The 17,552-nt window shown below is 29.6% G+C and overlaps 1 protein-coding gene across 1 annotated transcript; it reads left to right on the plus strand.

The window, feature by feature from the left end:
* The first annotated feature begins 3,131 nt into the window (after positions 1 to 3,131).
* Positions 3,132 to 9,163, plus strand: LOC132936570 (leucine-rich repeat-containing G-protein coupled receptor 6-like). The gene is made up of 3 exons (XM_061003313.1): positions 3,132 to 3,247; positions 6,167 to 6,579; positions 7,255 to 9,163. The coding sequence occupies exons 2-3, from the start codon at positions 6,194 to 6,196 to the stop codon at positions 9,161 to 9,163; spliced, it is 2,295 nt and encodes a 764-aa protein (XP_060859296.1). The 5' UTR covers positions 3,132 to 3,247; positions 6,167 to 6,193.
* Positions 9,164 to 17,552: the final 8,389 nt, after the last annotated feature.

Raw genomic sequence — 17,552 nt, forward strand, 5'->3', positions numbered from 1 at the left:
CACTTTAACAAAACTCCACCGCCTCAATATTTTAGTTATTTAATGTAAATATACCCTAATATACATTTACTCATAATTATGATTTAAATACAGTCATGTTCATAATAAACTTATGATGTAAATAAAATGTTACCTGCCATCCACATTTTTTAAAAAAAAAGTTCAGGCCATAGCCCTATGTTAAGATTCACTTTGACACCACTGCTCCAAGATACCCTAGATCAGCGTTTCTTAAACTGTGTTCCGCGGAACCCCAGGGTTCCATAGAGATCATTTCAGTTTTGCAATACTTAAGTGCCTTTTTTCAAAATTTTAAATCGATCTCTGTGTTAAGTGTTGGTACATTTCGAAAGATGAATATCCTCAATTGTCACAGAAGGCCATGTTGGCACATTTTCCATTTGTAACCTAGGTTGGTTAGTGCGCACTTATATGTGTGAAACGGGGTTTACCACTTATGTACCAACAAAAACAAAATACCGCAACAGACTTGATATCAAACCTAATATGAGAACACAACTTTCATCAATAAAGCCCAATATTAAGAATATTTGTAATAATATATATATTAAAATTATAATTTAGAAGTCCTGTTATTGTCTGTTATTTAAAATATTTTTTGAATTAAATACAGAATAGTGTGTACATATTATTATTAAATGATGTTAATATAATTTTTATTGAAAACAATCTTTACATCCACATTAAAACTATTTAAATAAAATATGGGTTCTAATTGTCGAGCTATAATAACTTACTGTTGAAAGCTAAATAAAAAAAGCTGAAAAGCTAAAAAAAAAGTTGGGGTTCCGCGATAAAAGTGGACATAAAAAGGATTCCACGGATAAAAAAGTTTAAGAAACGCTGCCCTAGATAATAATCACATCTTTAAATTGTATCATTCACTGTAATTTTAAAAATAACAGAGTAAAATAGATTATTGTTAACTTACAATTTGCTATGCTGTGTCTTTGTAAAACAGAAACAACACATATAGGTAAGTAAATACTAATATGAATATGAACTATCGGAGTAAAATATTAATGTTTACAATATTTACATATATATGGATATTTTAATTTAAGCATAAACTTTTTCTGGTAATTAAATATAGTGCTTGCTTAACCAATTATTATTTATTAAATTAATAGGATGGTATACTGCAAGATTTAAGGTTTCTTAATGCACCTATTAATTTATATTTTTTTATTTAATATATTTGTAAATTAAGGTTATTAATAATAATTGATGTTTTATTTATTTATTAAAAGTATGCCCTGCATTAAAATTACCTACAAAGATATAAGTATATTTAGTAATGACAGGAACAATTATTGTCATAGTTTACTTTATCTGATAAGTTATAAATTGTATTATACAATTTTAATGTTTCAATGTTAATAGAGTGTAAAAAAAATTTCAACTTAAAGTATTAAATTACTTTAATTGTATCTTGTCATAGTCTAGAAAAAGAAGAGTTTTGAACTTTTCTTCTCTTAAAAACTTGTTAAGGAAAATACCTGACATAAACGTGATAAAAAGTTAAAGTTAAGTTAATTTTAACTTTTTAAAATTAAATATTCATTAAATTAATTTTTAACTTAACTGATTTTTATTGGTATAAATTTAATAAATAACGAGTTACTTTTAATCAAACCCAAGTTACATTAATTTATAAATAATTAAATAATAAATATAATGAAATTATTATTGATGATGCATAATGCATAAACAATTTACTTTTTATTATTTTAAACCATATTACTGACTATTTATATATTTAAAAAAATATATATTTAACTTAAGTAAATTGTAAGTTTTCATATTATAAATATTAACTTACCTGAGTTGAAAATATATCAGGATAACTACTAACTTTAAACTTACTAAAATGTTTTCAATAAACTTAACTTAATTAAATTAAAAATTATCATTAACTTGTCCAGGATTGTCAAGGACACATAATATATTATTATTTCAATTTTATTCTTTTATTGGCTTAATATAAGGTAAATAACAAACACTTCATTTAAGTTTGATATTAGGTTAATAATCAATCCACTGTAATATTAAGCTAGCAGCTAACTGTTAGACATACATTTTGGTATATTTTGCGTTAGTAAGACGGTGAAAACATAATATGCGGATATGACGTTCTCTTAAACATTTTATAATAAGTAAAACCATAATATTTCTTATAGAAATTACATAAGAATAACTCTCATTAGCATTTAATAAGTAGTAATTATTAATAAATATTTTATATTGCACACCAAATTATAATTATCAAGCTCGTATCCATTTACAAAGTATTTAGTATTTAATAGACTATATTATTATCCTTATGGCCTATACTAGTATTTAAAGAAGAATAACTAAGGAAGTTTTCATTCAAATTTCGATTACAATACATCAACATTTTCAGAAAAAATATCTGAATCACATTTTGCTTTAAAACATATAGGTTGTCATTTGAAAAACAAAAGTTGCTCCTTAGTTCACTCCTTAAATGTTGTGAAAAATCTAAGAACTCGAAATTATCGTCTTTAATGAAACTTAAAAATTCCAAAAATCAAAATTTGAATATATGCATAATTTAAGCATAAAAATGGGGTGAGCATGCTTAAAACACCAGTGGTGGCGGTGGGAGACGACGGTGGTCGGGCACACGCGATCGTCGCCGCCGCAGCCACCCCACCATCGACATCAACCCCCACCAAGGGTCCCGCTGGTTTGACTCGTTCTTCGCTCAAAGAACGATTCACCCATGATAAAGGTATGTCAGAAACTTGTTGATACGCATCGCCGAACACTCCTCACCCCGTCTATTAGCTGGTTAGCCGCTGTATGTTGGCCTGGTAATTTAACGGCCAATGAAATGAGGCGAACTACGACCATGGTGGGGAAGGGTGGGATGCGCTAACCGGACTACGTATCGTATTGTTGCCGACATACCTAACTATTTTATCATGGATTCACCGATTCCGAAATCATTATCCACTATCCAGCCACCAGTTGTCGCGAGTCCCTGTGCGGTGTAACGTGGACGTAGTCGTTAACGTCAACGACTTCCGCAGCATCACTTATCGGTGCTAACGTTTTTTTTTATGAATTTACCTAAAAAAAAAAAAGCAATAAAAAGGGGTACAAGTCGTGTGTATGTTAATATCATTCTTTTACTCGAACTGGTCCACGTCGATTCGATATTTTCATCATCGCTCGAGGCGTCAAACCGTTTTTTATTGGGGTAAGTCAAGATACACGCACTCACGACATAATTTACTTCAATTGTGTTTTATAATATTTATATAATACCTATAATATGTGTTTACCACCGTCTACCTCTATAATATAATCTATAGATACATTATAATGTATAACAAACGATTGGTTTTTTTTTATGCACACACGCGTGTCAAACATATTTTAATCACCTTAATCACTATACCCCAGCTATTGGACAGGTATCTATTTCCTTTCGTTTTCAATCTGGCCGGACGGACGGCCCAGGTGTGCTGTACGCGGTCGCGGTATATTACGTCCCCGCGACATCGCGATAATCGTGCGAACGGCCACCGTACAGGAAAACGAATAATCGATACATTTGAAAAGCCCTTGACACCACTTCCACGTAATCCCCTTCGTGTTTAAACTTATTCGCCGAGGTTAACCTTTTTTACGAATACCGTCGGTCTCTTCATCGGCTGTTGCTAAATTCCACCGGAGCCGCCGCCTCTCTCTGTATACATAATACACGACCATTATAAATATTATATTAATATTCAGGACGGGCATTATAGTATCGAGTCTGGCGCGCGTGGCGATTATTTAAGACGTTTATCGTACACAATGATGACGATGATGATAATGATGATAATAATAATAATAATAATAATAATATTGTGTTTACGCACAACGTCCGGCTCACGGGTAACGTAAATTATAATATTTGTACGTGTGGTGTGCGAACGTGTGTATCTGCGTTATAATAATAATATTTTAATAAAATATATATTGTGCGCCGCTGACGGAGCACATCCACCGAACGAGAAAGGTAGGTCAACCGCGTCGCGGGGCGAACGAACTAAAATCCAATAGTGTACCTATAATAGTAGTAATGGATAATGGATTAATACCGTGTAATACCGTCTATGGGTATCGGTTCGTTTCTGTTTTTTTTTTTATTATTACGCGCGTCTTCCGCTGTTTGACAAACATAATATTATTTTACGAGTTAATGATATAATGTTTTGCCGATCGCAAGCGTCGTCGTGTACGAGCGAATACATCAAAACATGATTATTTCTGCTCCGTGCGCCTACTTACTACCTATAAACATGATGATAATAATAATAATAATATAGGTACGAGATCGCAATGCACGTCAGTGGTGGTGGTGGCGGTGGCGGCGGCGACCTTGTCCGATTTAATTAGTCATAAAACAATAATAAAATAATAAATATATACTAAAAATGAAAACTGAAAAAACAATTGTGAGCGTACGTGCCACGGCGATCTACGTGAAATCGAAAATGTTTTTATGCACGCTGGTTTTCGGAATTATATATATATATGTAATACTGAATAGCTATATACCTATCTACCACCACCGCGCGGCTGACGTAACCCGCCGCCCACGCAGCCATCAACTGCTGAACGCCGCCACGCCGCTCATGTCGTACCTACATACGACATAATATTATTACATATGGGTACCTACATAGATAATGATATTATTATTATTATTATTATTATTATTATTATTATTATTATTACTATCATGGCTACAACGGTAGTCGGGATTACGATTTTTTTGCATCAGAAAAAAAAATTGAACTTCACGACACACAATATTATACAAACGTGACTGACGTCCGTGTGTCGGGAAATTTATTCGCAAAATAGAAAATTTTTTTTAAATATATACGCGATACACCTATACGCCTATAAATGGTATTTATCTGTCAGGGACTATATTACTTTCACTCCACTTCTTCAGTAGCAATTGTCTTGTGTACTCGATCATAATAATTCATAGGTATATTTTAATTTCTCTTATAAATCATGCCAATTAATCAATTAGAAACGTGAGATGGAAGGGGGGGTACATCAAAGACGTTAAAGTGACTGTTATGTGGACTCTTACGTTCACATATATTATGGTAGGTATATGATACCATGATACATCGATGACAACGTTTCATAAAATTTCAAAAAAATATCAATCAACTTTAATGCAAGCCAAATAAATATGCCATTCGGAATTTTGATCCGGTCCGTTCTATAGTACTTCGATTGTTATTTTATTTTTAATAACTAAAAATGAATTATAATTTGGAAGGTTATCATTTTTACCACTTGCAGTGATGGTCCACAATTCCTATAGTAATTCAATAGAATAAGTATGTCTTGGGCGACCAAATATAGTGACTGCAATAATAACACTGAAAAATCTGTATTTTCTAGTTGGTTTGTGATTTTACCAGCATTATTTTAAAACCTATATAAATAATATCTATCGCTATATTTTTTATATTGTTATTAAACAACATAAATATATTTTATTATTATTAATAAGACATTAACAAAATGGCGAGCAAAATGGTAATCGTATAGTAATTATGATTTTAATAAAAGTATATAGTAAGAACATTATTTTCACTATAGTATAGAGGCATATATATTAATCTAAACCATATTATAATCGGCGTCCAAAATTTTTAGAACTTAAATTTTAAATTCAGATAGTGTTAGACAACTGTTCGCAGTGTTTCAAACTTGAGCAGTGCCAGACTTAATTAAATCAATACTAATACTGTCGTTCATATGACAGGGCGTGCCTATAGGGCCATTCAATTGGTAGTTGTATGATGTTCTCCAAATATTTGGAGAGCGTAGTATGAATGATGAATTTTTTCTAGTTTTGAGACCTGTGCCAACTCCTTTTAAATGCCTTGACACCAAACGAAAACGTTTGACGATCGATAGCATCAGACCCTATAGACAATTTTTTACAATTTTATACGGTCATTTTATAATATAGGTACTTAACAAATTTTACCAGATTAGAATTTCTAATATACCTATATTAATGTTGGCTTCATAATTGACCAAGTATTTCAATTTCAATTTTTTAATTTAAATTAATAAATTATTCATTTTTCAGAGTTAGAATTGAGAAATCCGCCGCGACATGGCGACACGTACATCCATTACAGTATTTGCAATACTATTGGCTTACGTATGCAATACAAGTGCCATTCTATCTAAACAGCTTGACTGTCCAGAAGATTGCGATTGTCATTTCTTCAGAATTAACTGGGTGACTGACTGTTCGGAAAGTAACTTGACAAGCATGCCATATGAAGGACTCGACGGCAATGTCTACATACTTAATATGAACGGAAATCTTCTAAAAGAAATCGAACCGTTCCCGGCCAATATCAAACTTAGGACATTACAGTTGTCCGAGAACTTTTTGACAAAAATTCAAAAAACAACATTTGCTGGACTCCATTACCTGTTGGATATAGATTTGTCATCTAACTTGATCAATTATATTGATCCTAAAGCATTTGTGTAAGTTTATTTAGATAAACTAGGTACCTAGCCTCCTAGTTAGTGTATATATATATAATATAAAGGTATTAGGTATTTCGTATGTATACGGTTGTACAAAGGATATTTAGCCTATGAAAGGACACGAGCTCTTACTTCGGCGTTTAACTTAAATCGTATTTAAATTAAAAAAATTGAGTCACAGTTTTCATGTTTACTTATTCAAGGTCGATTCCATTGTCGGGTGACGTACCTACGTACATTAAATGTTTAAACGGCTAAACAGAATAATGTTACTATAAATATTTTAATTATCTTTTTCTATCCATCTTATCTTAAAATTAAACATTAAAAAAATGTTAAATATGTTACCCATAAACCTAATTTCATTCTTGATGTTAATTACATGATTAGTATTGTCTTATAGCTTAATATTTGTTTAAGTAAAAACTGATACTAATATTATCACCAAACTGTTAGTTCATTTTGTAATGATTCTTTTAATATTAATTTAATCAATACCTTTTATTGTAATTAGATAGATTTATTACAATACAAAATAATAAGAATTAAAAATTAAGAAATTAAAAAATTATATCTATTTATAGAGAAATATTTGAAAATGAGAAAGTGTTTAAATACATTTTTAATAGTATAAATTATAAACTTATTTGACATTTGTTATATTTATTACAGGGATAGCAGTGGATTAATTACGTTAGAATTACAAGGAAATCCATTGGAACAAGTCGAAGGTCCATTCTTATACTCAAAGTCATTGCGGTACCTGTACCTGGCAAATAGTCATCTAACAAAATTATCACCACAGTTTTTCGCCAATATCAGTGGTCTAGACAAACTTGATATTTCCGGAAACCCTCTTCATATCATTGAACCAGGCATATTTGGTCCTCTTACTAGTTTAAAACATCTAATTCTTAATAACTGCAATCTTACACACATATCGAGCGTAGCATTCAGTAGTCTTGGGCACCTTACGGTATTGGAATTGGCTGGAAATAGTCTCAAAAGTAATGTTGACTGGACTTTAATACTGGGTAATTTAGGCAGATTGGAACATCTCGATTTAAGACAATCGGGTGTATTAAATTTACCAGAAAATGTTTTTTTCAATAATACTTGGCTAAGAGGTTTGGTGTTGGCTGAAAATGAATTATCTGATCTCGACGTGGCTACTACTTTAGGTCACAATTTAGTTCATTTAGGTTTTCTTGACCTCAGTTACTGTCATTTAAAAGGACCTTTGTCTGGAGATGCGTTTGCTAATGCTACGAAATTGCGTACCCTCGTATTATCTGGAAACCATTTATCTGCAGCAGACTTGGCAGTAGCTTTATCGCCTTTATTAAAGCTTGTGAAACTTGAATTAAGAGACTGTGGACTGACACGGTTGCCCGCTAACACATTCCATAAATTTCCTAGGCTACAAGAATTGGACATATCAAGAAATCCTTTGAACAATGCATTTACAGCACTTTTATCTCCATTAGAATCTTTGGAACATTTAGATATGGGTTATAGCAACTTGCAAAGAATATCAAGAACGACTTTCTTAAAAATGTCTGCTTTAAAAACGCTTATTTTGTCTGGAAATAAACTTAAAAGTCTTGAATCAGGTTTATTCCAAAAACTTACTCGTTTAGAAGTATTAGAGTTGAATAACTGCGGACTTAGTCGTCTAAATGATACAGTGTTCTATGATAATTTTACATATCCAGACTTGAAAGAGTTAAGACTTTCGGGAAATCCTCTTCAAGTTCCCGAAGAAGGGCCAATACTACCATCTCAATTATCTGGTTTAAAAAATTTGGATATGAGTAAATGTAATTTGAGTCATTTGCCTGTTGATGCTTTTTCAACAACGCCAAACATTAGCCAGTTATTGTTGAACGATAATAAATTAAAGAGTGACGAAGAAGGATCTATGAAGTTTTTAGAATCACTAACTGGGTTGGAACAGTTGGACTTAAGTTTCAATAATATAACAGCAATTAAACCCGATAAATTTGGATATAACCATCAACTTATATCGTTACGACTGGTCGGTAACCCTTGGAAATGCGACTGTTATGTTGTGGATATATGGGAATGGGCTGCATCATCTAAAGGAAATATAGAAGTGTTGGTTGGTTCTACAAAATCCATTGCTTCTAATGTAAACAACAAAAATACAAAAGGATTGGTGTGCAATTTCGATCCTAAGAGCACGCCTGTTCAGGAAGCTAAACTAAGAAGACCTGGAAGAGAGCTTACATCTAGTGTGCAACGCACGTGGGCCAGATATGTACGCGAGGCGAATTGTCCACACAGTCCAGTGGCAGCAAGACCAGCCAGAATCGTTACTAGAGAAGTTCACGAATACCAGCCAATGTTGTCAGAAATTGAAAAAGAAACAGAAAATAAATGGTTACCTCTTATAAGCTTCTGTGCTGTTTTGTTGTTGTTTTCAGTAGTGATGATGAGTGTTTTAATGAAGCGTAAAGAAAATCCAACAAAGAAAGATAGAGACATTTATTCACAAGAAGACAATAATATGGTGCAATTCAAAGGAACTAAAAATGTATCTCGTAAAACTATAAAATGACAAACTTGTACTAGATAAATTAAATTCCATTTATACAGTTTGTAAGTCTTAAGCAAATATTTTCATTATTATAATAATTTCTTTTTATTTTAGTAACTACGTTCTATTCAACGTTCTACGTATTAAACAAAACATTATAAAATGTAATAAATGAATACTTTGAATTTTGGAACTTTATCATTCTTTGTATTATGTTTAAATTATTATCCAATATTTGTTTTCCCAGCAGAAAAGTTCCTAATAGTAGTTGGTTATCAGTGGTGTTGGATATAGTCATCAAAATCAATGTTTCTCACTTTTATATTTTTATTCCTAATGCAAGGTCATTCAGTGCAGGGTAATAGTAAACTTGTACATTTTTAAATAAACAATATACTAGGTACTAGTCGAGTTTCACTGTTTGTTTTATTTTAATTATTATTCGGATTGACTTATAAAATATATATTTTATATTCTAGTTATGAAGCTTTAAATGTATTATTTATGGGGTCACCAAATGGCGGACCGCGGATGAATTTTGACAGGCCCGCAGATAAGGAGAAAAGAAGCAATTTAATACGAAATTATTATTACGGGCGACTGTTGTAATAATAAATGTTGCAGGTAATTTCTTATCTTTGTACATTATTAGGTTAAAAACGAATTCCGATCCCGACTCACCAACGAACACCTTAAAATGATTATGAAGATAGCGACCACAAACCATAACCACGAATCCCGACTTAAGCAGCTAGTTGAGAGCAAGATATGCCATTTTTCACATTAAAAATATTAATTCATAATTGTTTCACTTATTTATTAAAAGTAATTCTATTTTTCATTAGTTATAGTTATATAATACCTGTATATTTTTTTATTAAGAAATTAAATGGTTTTGGCCAATCAGCATATGACAATAAATATTATGTACTTTGAATTTGTATGGACCGCGAGAATTTTCCAAATTCTTAATGTGGCCTGCGGAAAGTATTAATTGGTGACTCCTGAATTTTAGATAACCAAAAAATAAAAATATTAAATAAATATTCATTATTCTTGTTATGATAATTGTATCTATTAAATTGAATGTATATCTTATTATAGTATAATAATTTTTAACTATATTTCATACCATGTTATTTGTCCTATTGTGATTCTCCTAATGATCTTTATCATTTTAATAGAACAAACAAATATTTAAATTTATAACAGTTAAACCTTTAAATTTCAATTACTGTAGCATTATTATTAACTATACTTGATGAGTATTAACCATACAATATGAATGTGCATTAGTTTTTAAATGTATTTTAAAACTCGTACAATTTAATTTTAATGATAAAATATTTTTTTAATTCTCATTATTTTAAAGTGAAAACACGATTGACATATATATTGCATAATAGGTCATTGCATACTTTTTTTAGTGACATTATACATCTCACTAAAATAAGCAAAACCAAACATGTATTATGGTTGCCCACTAGGTGTAATGCATTGAAGGCTCAAGAATCTAAACAAAAGAAAAATTAAATTGTTCTTATGAAATATCAAACTTTACAATGGAAATGATAAGGAATCACATTGTGTCAGATAGTTAATCATTAATTTTAATATTTAATCATAACATAAATCAACACAACATATTATATTTTACTACAGTAATTACCTAATATAAAAATGAAACAGAAAGTTATACCTACTATAAATTTACATTTCAATGGTTTTTAAATGCTGTTTTATCTCTACCGCTATATTCATATTAAATTTTTCATAAACTAACTGTGGCATTGGATTCAATATTTTTCTAAAAAACATTACAATGTTAGAAGTTACGTAATATTTTAATAATTATTTATTGTGCAATTTCTCAAAAAATTTGACACAAATTCTCGATTGCAATTAACTAATAATGTACAATGGCGGTATGCATTAGGTCTTCCCAACTTGGAAGCCGTTCCAGATATATATATATAAATTAAATTTCTTAATACATTAAAGCTGATGAATATTTTTTTCATTACGAGAAAATCAAACTAATTTAAGCCCTTAACTTTGTACATATTATCTATTACAATATCTTCTCGTTTATTAATTTCTGTTACAACATTCCATTCATTTTTTAATGTTTCAACAATTAGTTCTAAATTTCGTTTCTTGTCATATTGAGATTTTCATTATCATGAAATACTGTTTTAAGTACCGTGGTACACAATCACTCATTTCGATCAATGGACTGCACATAATCTCTTTTAAAACAAATTTATAATAAAAAATTTACTTGTGCAAGAACTAAGGCGAACCGATTGGTTTAAATGTGTTAGCTCCTTTCGCCATGCAACAAATTTGTAAGGAAATAGAAAATATACATTTTGCTACAATTATGATAGATACTTCTAACCATAAGAACCTAAAAATTGTACCCATTTTATTACGTTATTTCAAACAAAATTCGGGAATACAAATCAAAGTTTTTGAAGTAACAAATTTAAAAGGAAAAACAGCAAATATTTTATCAACTTATATAATTAAAAGTTTGATAAAGCATAAGTTGTCAGATAAAATTATTGCATTTTCTGGTGATAATTGCAATACTAACTTTGGAGGTGTTTTAAGAAAAGGTTCAAATAATGTTTTTTCAATTTTAAATAATAATTTAAAAACGAATATTTTTGGGGTAGGTTGCGCTGCTCATATTTTGCACAACGCAATGCAATCAAGTGCTAATGTGTTACCTGTTTATGTAAAAATCATAGTTAACAAAATTTTTCAATTTTTTCATATCTATACAGTTGAGTTGAACATTTGAAAGAGTTTTGTGAATATGCAAATGCTGATTATAAAAATATTCTTGGAAATGTAAAAACTCGTTGGCTATCCTTATTACCTACAATAACGAGAATTATTGATATTTACCTGGGCTTAAAATCATACTTCGAGAAACAAGAAAAGTGTCCTACAATATTAAAATCGTTTTTTAAAGATTCTATTTCTATAGTATGGTTTCATTTTTTGCAAAGCCAATTAAAGGTTGTCTGTGATACAGTAACAAAAATAGAAGGAGATGAAATATCAGCCTGTGAAGTTGCAGAGGAATTAGAAATTTTAGTTGGAAAAATAAAAAATAGAAAAAATCTTAACTTCCTTACAACAAATATTTTATTGCTTTTAAATGGTTTAAAAAACAATAATATGTATAATGAAAACTCATTCAAAAAAAGTACTGATCTATTTTATAATACTATTTTATCTTACGTAGAAAAATGGGGTTACCACTTTGACCAGTTGAAAATATTTCATTGGGTCCAACATATAAACTGTCCTACTTGGAAAAATGTTCAAAAATGTATTAAATTTCTTATGGAAAAGTGCGTAAGATAGCAAACTTTATGCTTAGCAGATCACGTTTAGCTCCGTTTGTTTAAAAATTAGAGTGAATTGACCTCTTATAAAATTTAAAGGAAAGATTATTATCTAGGACATCTCATAGGCTTTTTATTACATTTTAAAACTGTAAATTGTTTGTACATCTTAAAATACTCAGAACTGAGATGCCCTAGATAATAATCTTACCTTTAAATTACATAAGAGGTCAATTCACTCTAATTTTTAAACAAACGGAGATAAACGTGATCTGCTGAGCGTAAAATGTATTATGTAATGCACTTGTAAGACGGAGACAACAAATTTCCTCTTAATACTTAGCTCACTGAGCTTAACTTGGTAACTAGTTGGTTCTTTCTGGGACTGTCTTTAGGTTAGTCGTATATATATATAGGTTCAATATAAAATGTATTAAAATTAAATGTACCATGTACCTACATTATAATTATCAATGTAGATGAATAAATTAGATTTTGGACGATGTTTTTAAGAAAACATAAAAAGACAGGCACAAATATAGATAATAAACATACTGGTCTGGCACTCTGGGGTGCAGAAAGATAAGTGTCGAAGTGTCTACTTTCTAACACAGGTTAAACTGGATTTACCACAGAAACTGAAAATTTCAAAAAAATTTAATCTGTGCTTTTACGTTGAATTTTTAAGGTGGATAGTTGTAATGCTCTCGAAAACGATGCATCACACTGATGACATTTAAAATAATTTATATGAAGGCAATCTGCGGTTTTAGAAGTCGTTCATATGAAAATATTTTTTTACAAAATTTACACTGATTGCTTTTGTCTGTAAAATAATAATTTCTAAAATTATAATATGTTAATAACATTTATTTTAAGTTTAGGTACCTTTATTTGATTGTCTACAGTGATCTTTCAGTTTAGTGTAAGTGGAAAACATAATACTACAGTTAGGACAAGCACATGATTTTTCTTGAGTGTGGTTTTTTATATGGTTAACTAATCGGTAACGTGCGGTAGATTGTAAAGTACAATCTGAAAAAAATATTTGCAAAAGATGAAAATGATTAAAAGTTATAATAGATGATATTGATGAAAACAATTTTAAGATACATTTATTATTTAAAAACCTGTCCATGGGCAGATGAAGTTAGAATTGTTAAATTTTGAAAAATCTTAATGCTGAGCCACATGATATGCATAGTATTGCATACATTCAAATCGATCATTAAAATTTTTCCAACTACATTCAAATTCACTTGGTAAATCTGGTAAGATGTTACACCATCAACATTCAACTTACATCCCTTAACATAACATAAAATATGTATTATGTAGTAAAATTTAAATTGTTAATGTGCAAGTTTTTATTGTAGGAATGTACATACAGGTATTTCTATAGTTTCACACCGCGAAACACTACGGTGTATACTTAGGAAACTTGTATTGTCACAACGTTTTCAGTTTTTCACTATAATCTATTTGCGTTAGAAAAAAGTGTGTAAACTTACGGGGAATAGAATATATTTGGTACTTTGTAAGAATCATTCATTTAAATTTTTAATATTTTTGTAATTTACGTCTTTAAGTGACGTAGGTATGGGTGTTTTATAATTGACAACCATTTTAAAATGTACTTTTCGCCACGGAATCACCTTTATAAAAATATAACTGAAAACAAATTCATAACCAGTGCGTTTGTATATTGTGTGAAATTAAATCATACAATATAGGTACTAATTAATAAAAATATCGAAAATCAGGCTTCTTACGATTGTTAAAAAAATTCTTCTCTACAATTTTTGTAATAGGTAGTTTTGCTGTAAATCACTTCAATAAGCCGTATTCCTGGTATTGCGAAACCATGTTTTTATATCATATTTTGTCTCTAGTGCGCCCTAATTATAATATTAACATAATATAAAATATTCTAGGCTGGCAAACCGTTTCCGCTCGAAATCGTTTTTCGAATACAATAATATTATATGATTGAATTCAAATTTAACACCATCCATTACAGTCCATTATACATTTGTAATCTACTGTACAGCAGAGTCACACACATTTACCTGCTATTTAAATTTTAATCGTGATTTTCAAATTTTTAAATTATCACGTACCTACGTACCTGCGTTTAATTTCTATGAAATACTTTATTGAAATACAATATTTTCATTTTTTGGTCGTGGCAATGTGGTGGATTGGGCCCAAAGATAAAAAATATTTATTTTAAAAATGACCAAAAAAGATACTAACTTTAAAATAATAACATATTACATATATTAATATGTAATATATTATTAATGATATTATACAATATACTACATTGTTCCAATAGGATAATGTTCATATTATGTACTCTTATATATTTTTTTTTTTGTCTGAACGTCCAAAGACATTTTTTTAGTAGAAAGATTCGATTTTTAACTTTGAAGTTTGGTATTTTTAAAAATGTCCGTACTTATTTTTATAATCAGGTCGGAATCCGTAAAAATCGCAAATTATTTCTACATAATATTGTCTTCACTCTTCGCTCCAAATTGTTTTTCATCGTAATTCGTAAGCAGTTTAAGTTTATCAGTTTAAATCCAATTTAAATTAATTAATACATCTATTACAGCATACCAAAATTATTTTATAATATTATTATAAATTACTAATAAAGTAGTAACTAAAGATGATAAGCGATTACAAAACTGTATGAATTTAGCTATCCAAGTTTTCAATCATCCAGTTGTTTGTCAAATCAAAATTTTACGCATACATTAGTAGTAACTAGTAGGTACTTAGTAACATTTTATATCATTATAATATTATATACCTACTGTAACCATAAATCAATGATAGTAGTTAATCTACCTATTGAATCTGTCTATTTTTGTCTAATTTTGCCTATTTGCATTTATATGGCAAATTTATTCCCTGAATGATTTCCGTGATTTTTAATATTGTTATACAAATTAAATTATTCATTTTTTATCGCACATAATATGGTGATCGTCATGAGAGTTTTTTGGATGATAAATTTGCTAAAAACGACGCGCGACGGTTTACTCAGTTGGCTTATAGAATTGTAGAATTGTAGAAACTTCGTAGCAGGCACGATATTTTATATAATGGAACAGAATCTAATAGGAACGTATGCTATGGTCGTGATTGCCGTTGAACGAGTAGCTACTGCTGCCGCGCGTCGTCGCAACATCCGCCGAGCCGCCGCCGCCGAAACTGAAGAAAAGTAACGATTAGACCATGAGTTCCTGGTACTCCAGCCCCCAAATTTTTGATTTAGTTTGTACTTTGGTATCGTTTTTACTATCCCGATCGACTTGATCAACCTCACAGACCAACATTATTATTATTATTATTATTGTTATTATTATTATTTTTATTATTATTATTATTGTTGTTGTTGTTGTTCAGTTTGATGCAGTGCCACTGATCGTTGCGCGAGCTAAATAAAACTGCACGACGGTGTGTGTATATCGAAGCAGGCTCCGCCTATTTAAACTTTGTAAAATACAGGTAAATTTGTTATACGACATAATTAATTTTCTAATGCACCAATCAACTCCTAGTAAACTCCAAAACATCAGAAATATTGTGAGGAACGTGCTTTTGTAAAAAACATCAAAATCGTACGTTTAGAAATTGAGTAATAAATGAAAAAGTGCGAACTTTTCAATAGAAATTTATATTGAATTCAGAATCACGGTAGCCGTCGTCATCGTCGCATCAGCGTTGCCAATATTTGTTATCTAGTCATCGGGAAAAAAAATGACAAAATTACCGAACTATAAACAATATTACCGTAAATTCGCGGATCGAGAATGAAAAGGTTCTATGACACAATATTCTATTGTTCAGCAGAGCGATTCTTAACTTTAATACCCAATATCTTTTTTTCAGGTTACCTTATGAATATAACCATAATTTTAATGAATAAATAAATACAATATAGATATATTCAGATACATTGTTAGTATTAAGTATTAGACATCCACACATTTTATAAAAACCAAAAAACTGGAAAAAAAAGTGTTTTAGAATAAAAAAGTTCTGTGTATAGAACCTTTTCATTCTTCCAACTAAATTATATGATATACATAGAACTTTTTTCTTTTTTTGTAATTGCATAAAATATTTTTACATATTATCAGAGTTACCGACACATGCAACATCAATATTTATAATGAAATTTGTTTTTACATTATTTTAATGTTTAATCGAAAACAATTATTAACAATTTGAGCGAATAAATAATTAAATTGCTTATAAGCATTATAACGTACCTACCTACTTTTATTGTTTTAATTATATTACAGATTTAGACTACATTATAATTTATAACCCCGCTAATACTTTAACTATAATAAGTAATATCACATTATCACATCATCGATGACACGTCTTAAAAAACATTAAAACAAAGTTATAAATATAAATTGGTGGCAATTGAAATTGATAATATACTAAATAGTTTTTAAATTCAATTTTTAATAAAAAGATAATATAATTAAGTCTATATTATATTATGCTTACTTTTATAAAAATATTGTACGATATTTTTTGTTTTTATTGTATCATTGACATGTATTTAATGTACCTTTTAATACTAACCAGCATTGAATAACATGACGATAGAACCTTTTCATACTCACGTAAATTGGTAAACTTATCAGAATAAAAAAGTTCTATCAAACTACAACTATAATCACGATTCAGTAATTTTTCATGACAAAGAACCTTTTCATTCTCAGCCCCCGTTCTTATAGATTATTAGGATAAACAATTATTTAGAATAGTATATAAATATTAATAATAATATTTTTAAAACAATAATAAGTTATATTTTAATAGTCCTTCGCCATTTAATTATTTTGTTCATCACGCTTTGTTTCTTTTAAGAAATAATTCCTCGCCAAGTAAATAAGTTATTGAAACAAAATAAGCATACTTAAATTCAATATACTTAGCATTTATTCATGATATCACATCTTTACAGTGCTTGAAGATCTTATATTTTTTTTTACTTAGCCATTTTTACACGT

Source organism: Metopolophium dirhodum, chromosome 1 (genome assembly GCF_019925205.1).
Source record: "Metopolophium dirhodum isolate CAU chromosome 1, ASM1992520v1, whole genome shotgun sequence".
Taxonomy (NCBI): Eukaryota; Metazoa; Arthropoda; class Insecta; order Hemiptera; family Aphididae; genus Metopolophium; species Metopolophium dirhodum.

Bases quoted from the DNA above. Each gene is read 5' to 3' on its own strand.
- LOC132936570 (XM_061003313.1), top strand. From the start codon at position 6,194: ATGGCGACACGTACATCCATTACAGTATTTGCAATACTATTGGCTTAC. The intron at 6,580-7,254 runs GTAAGTTTATTT...TATTTATTACAG, and splicing joins ATTGATCCTAAAGCATTTGT to GGATAGCAGTGGATTAATTA.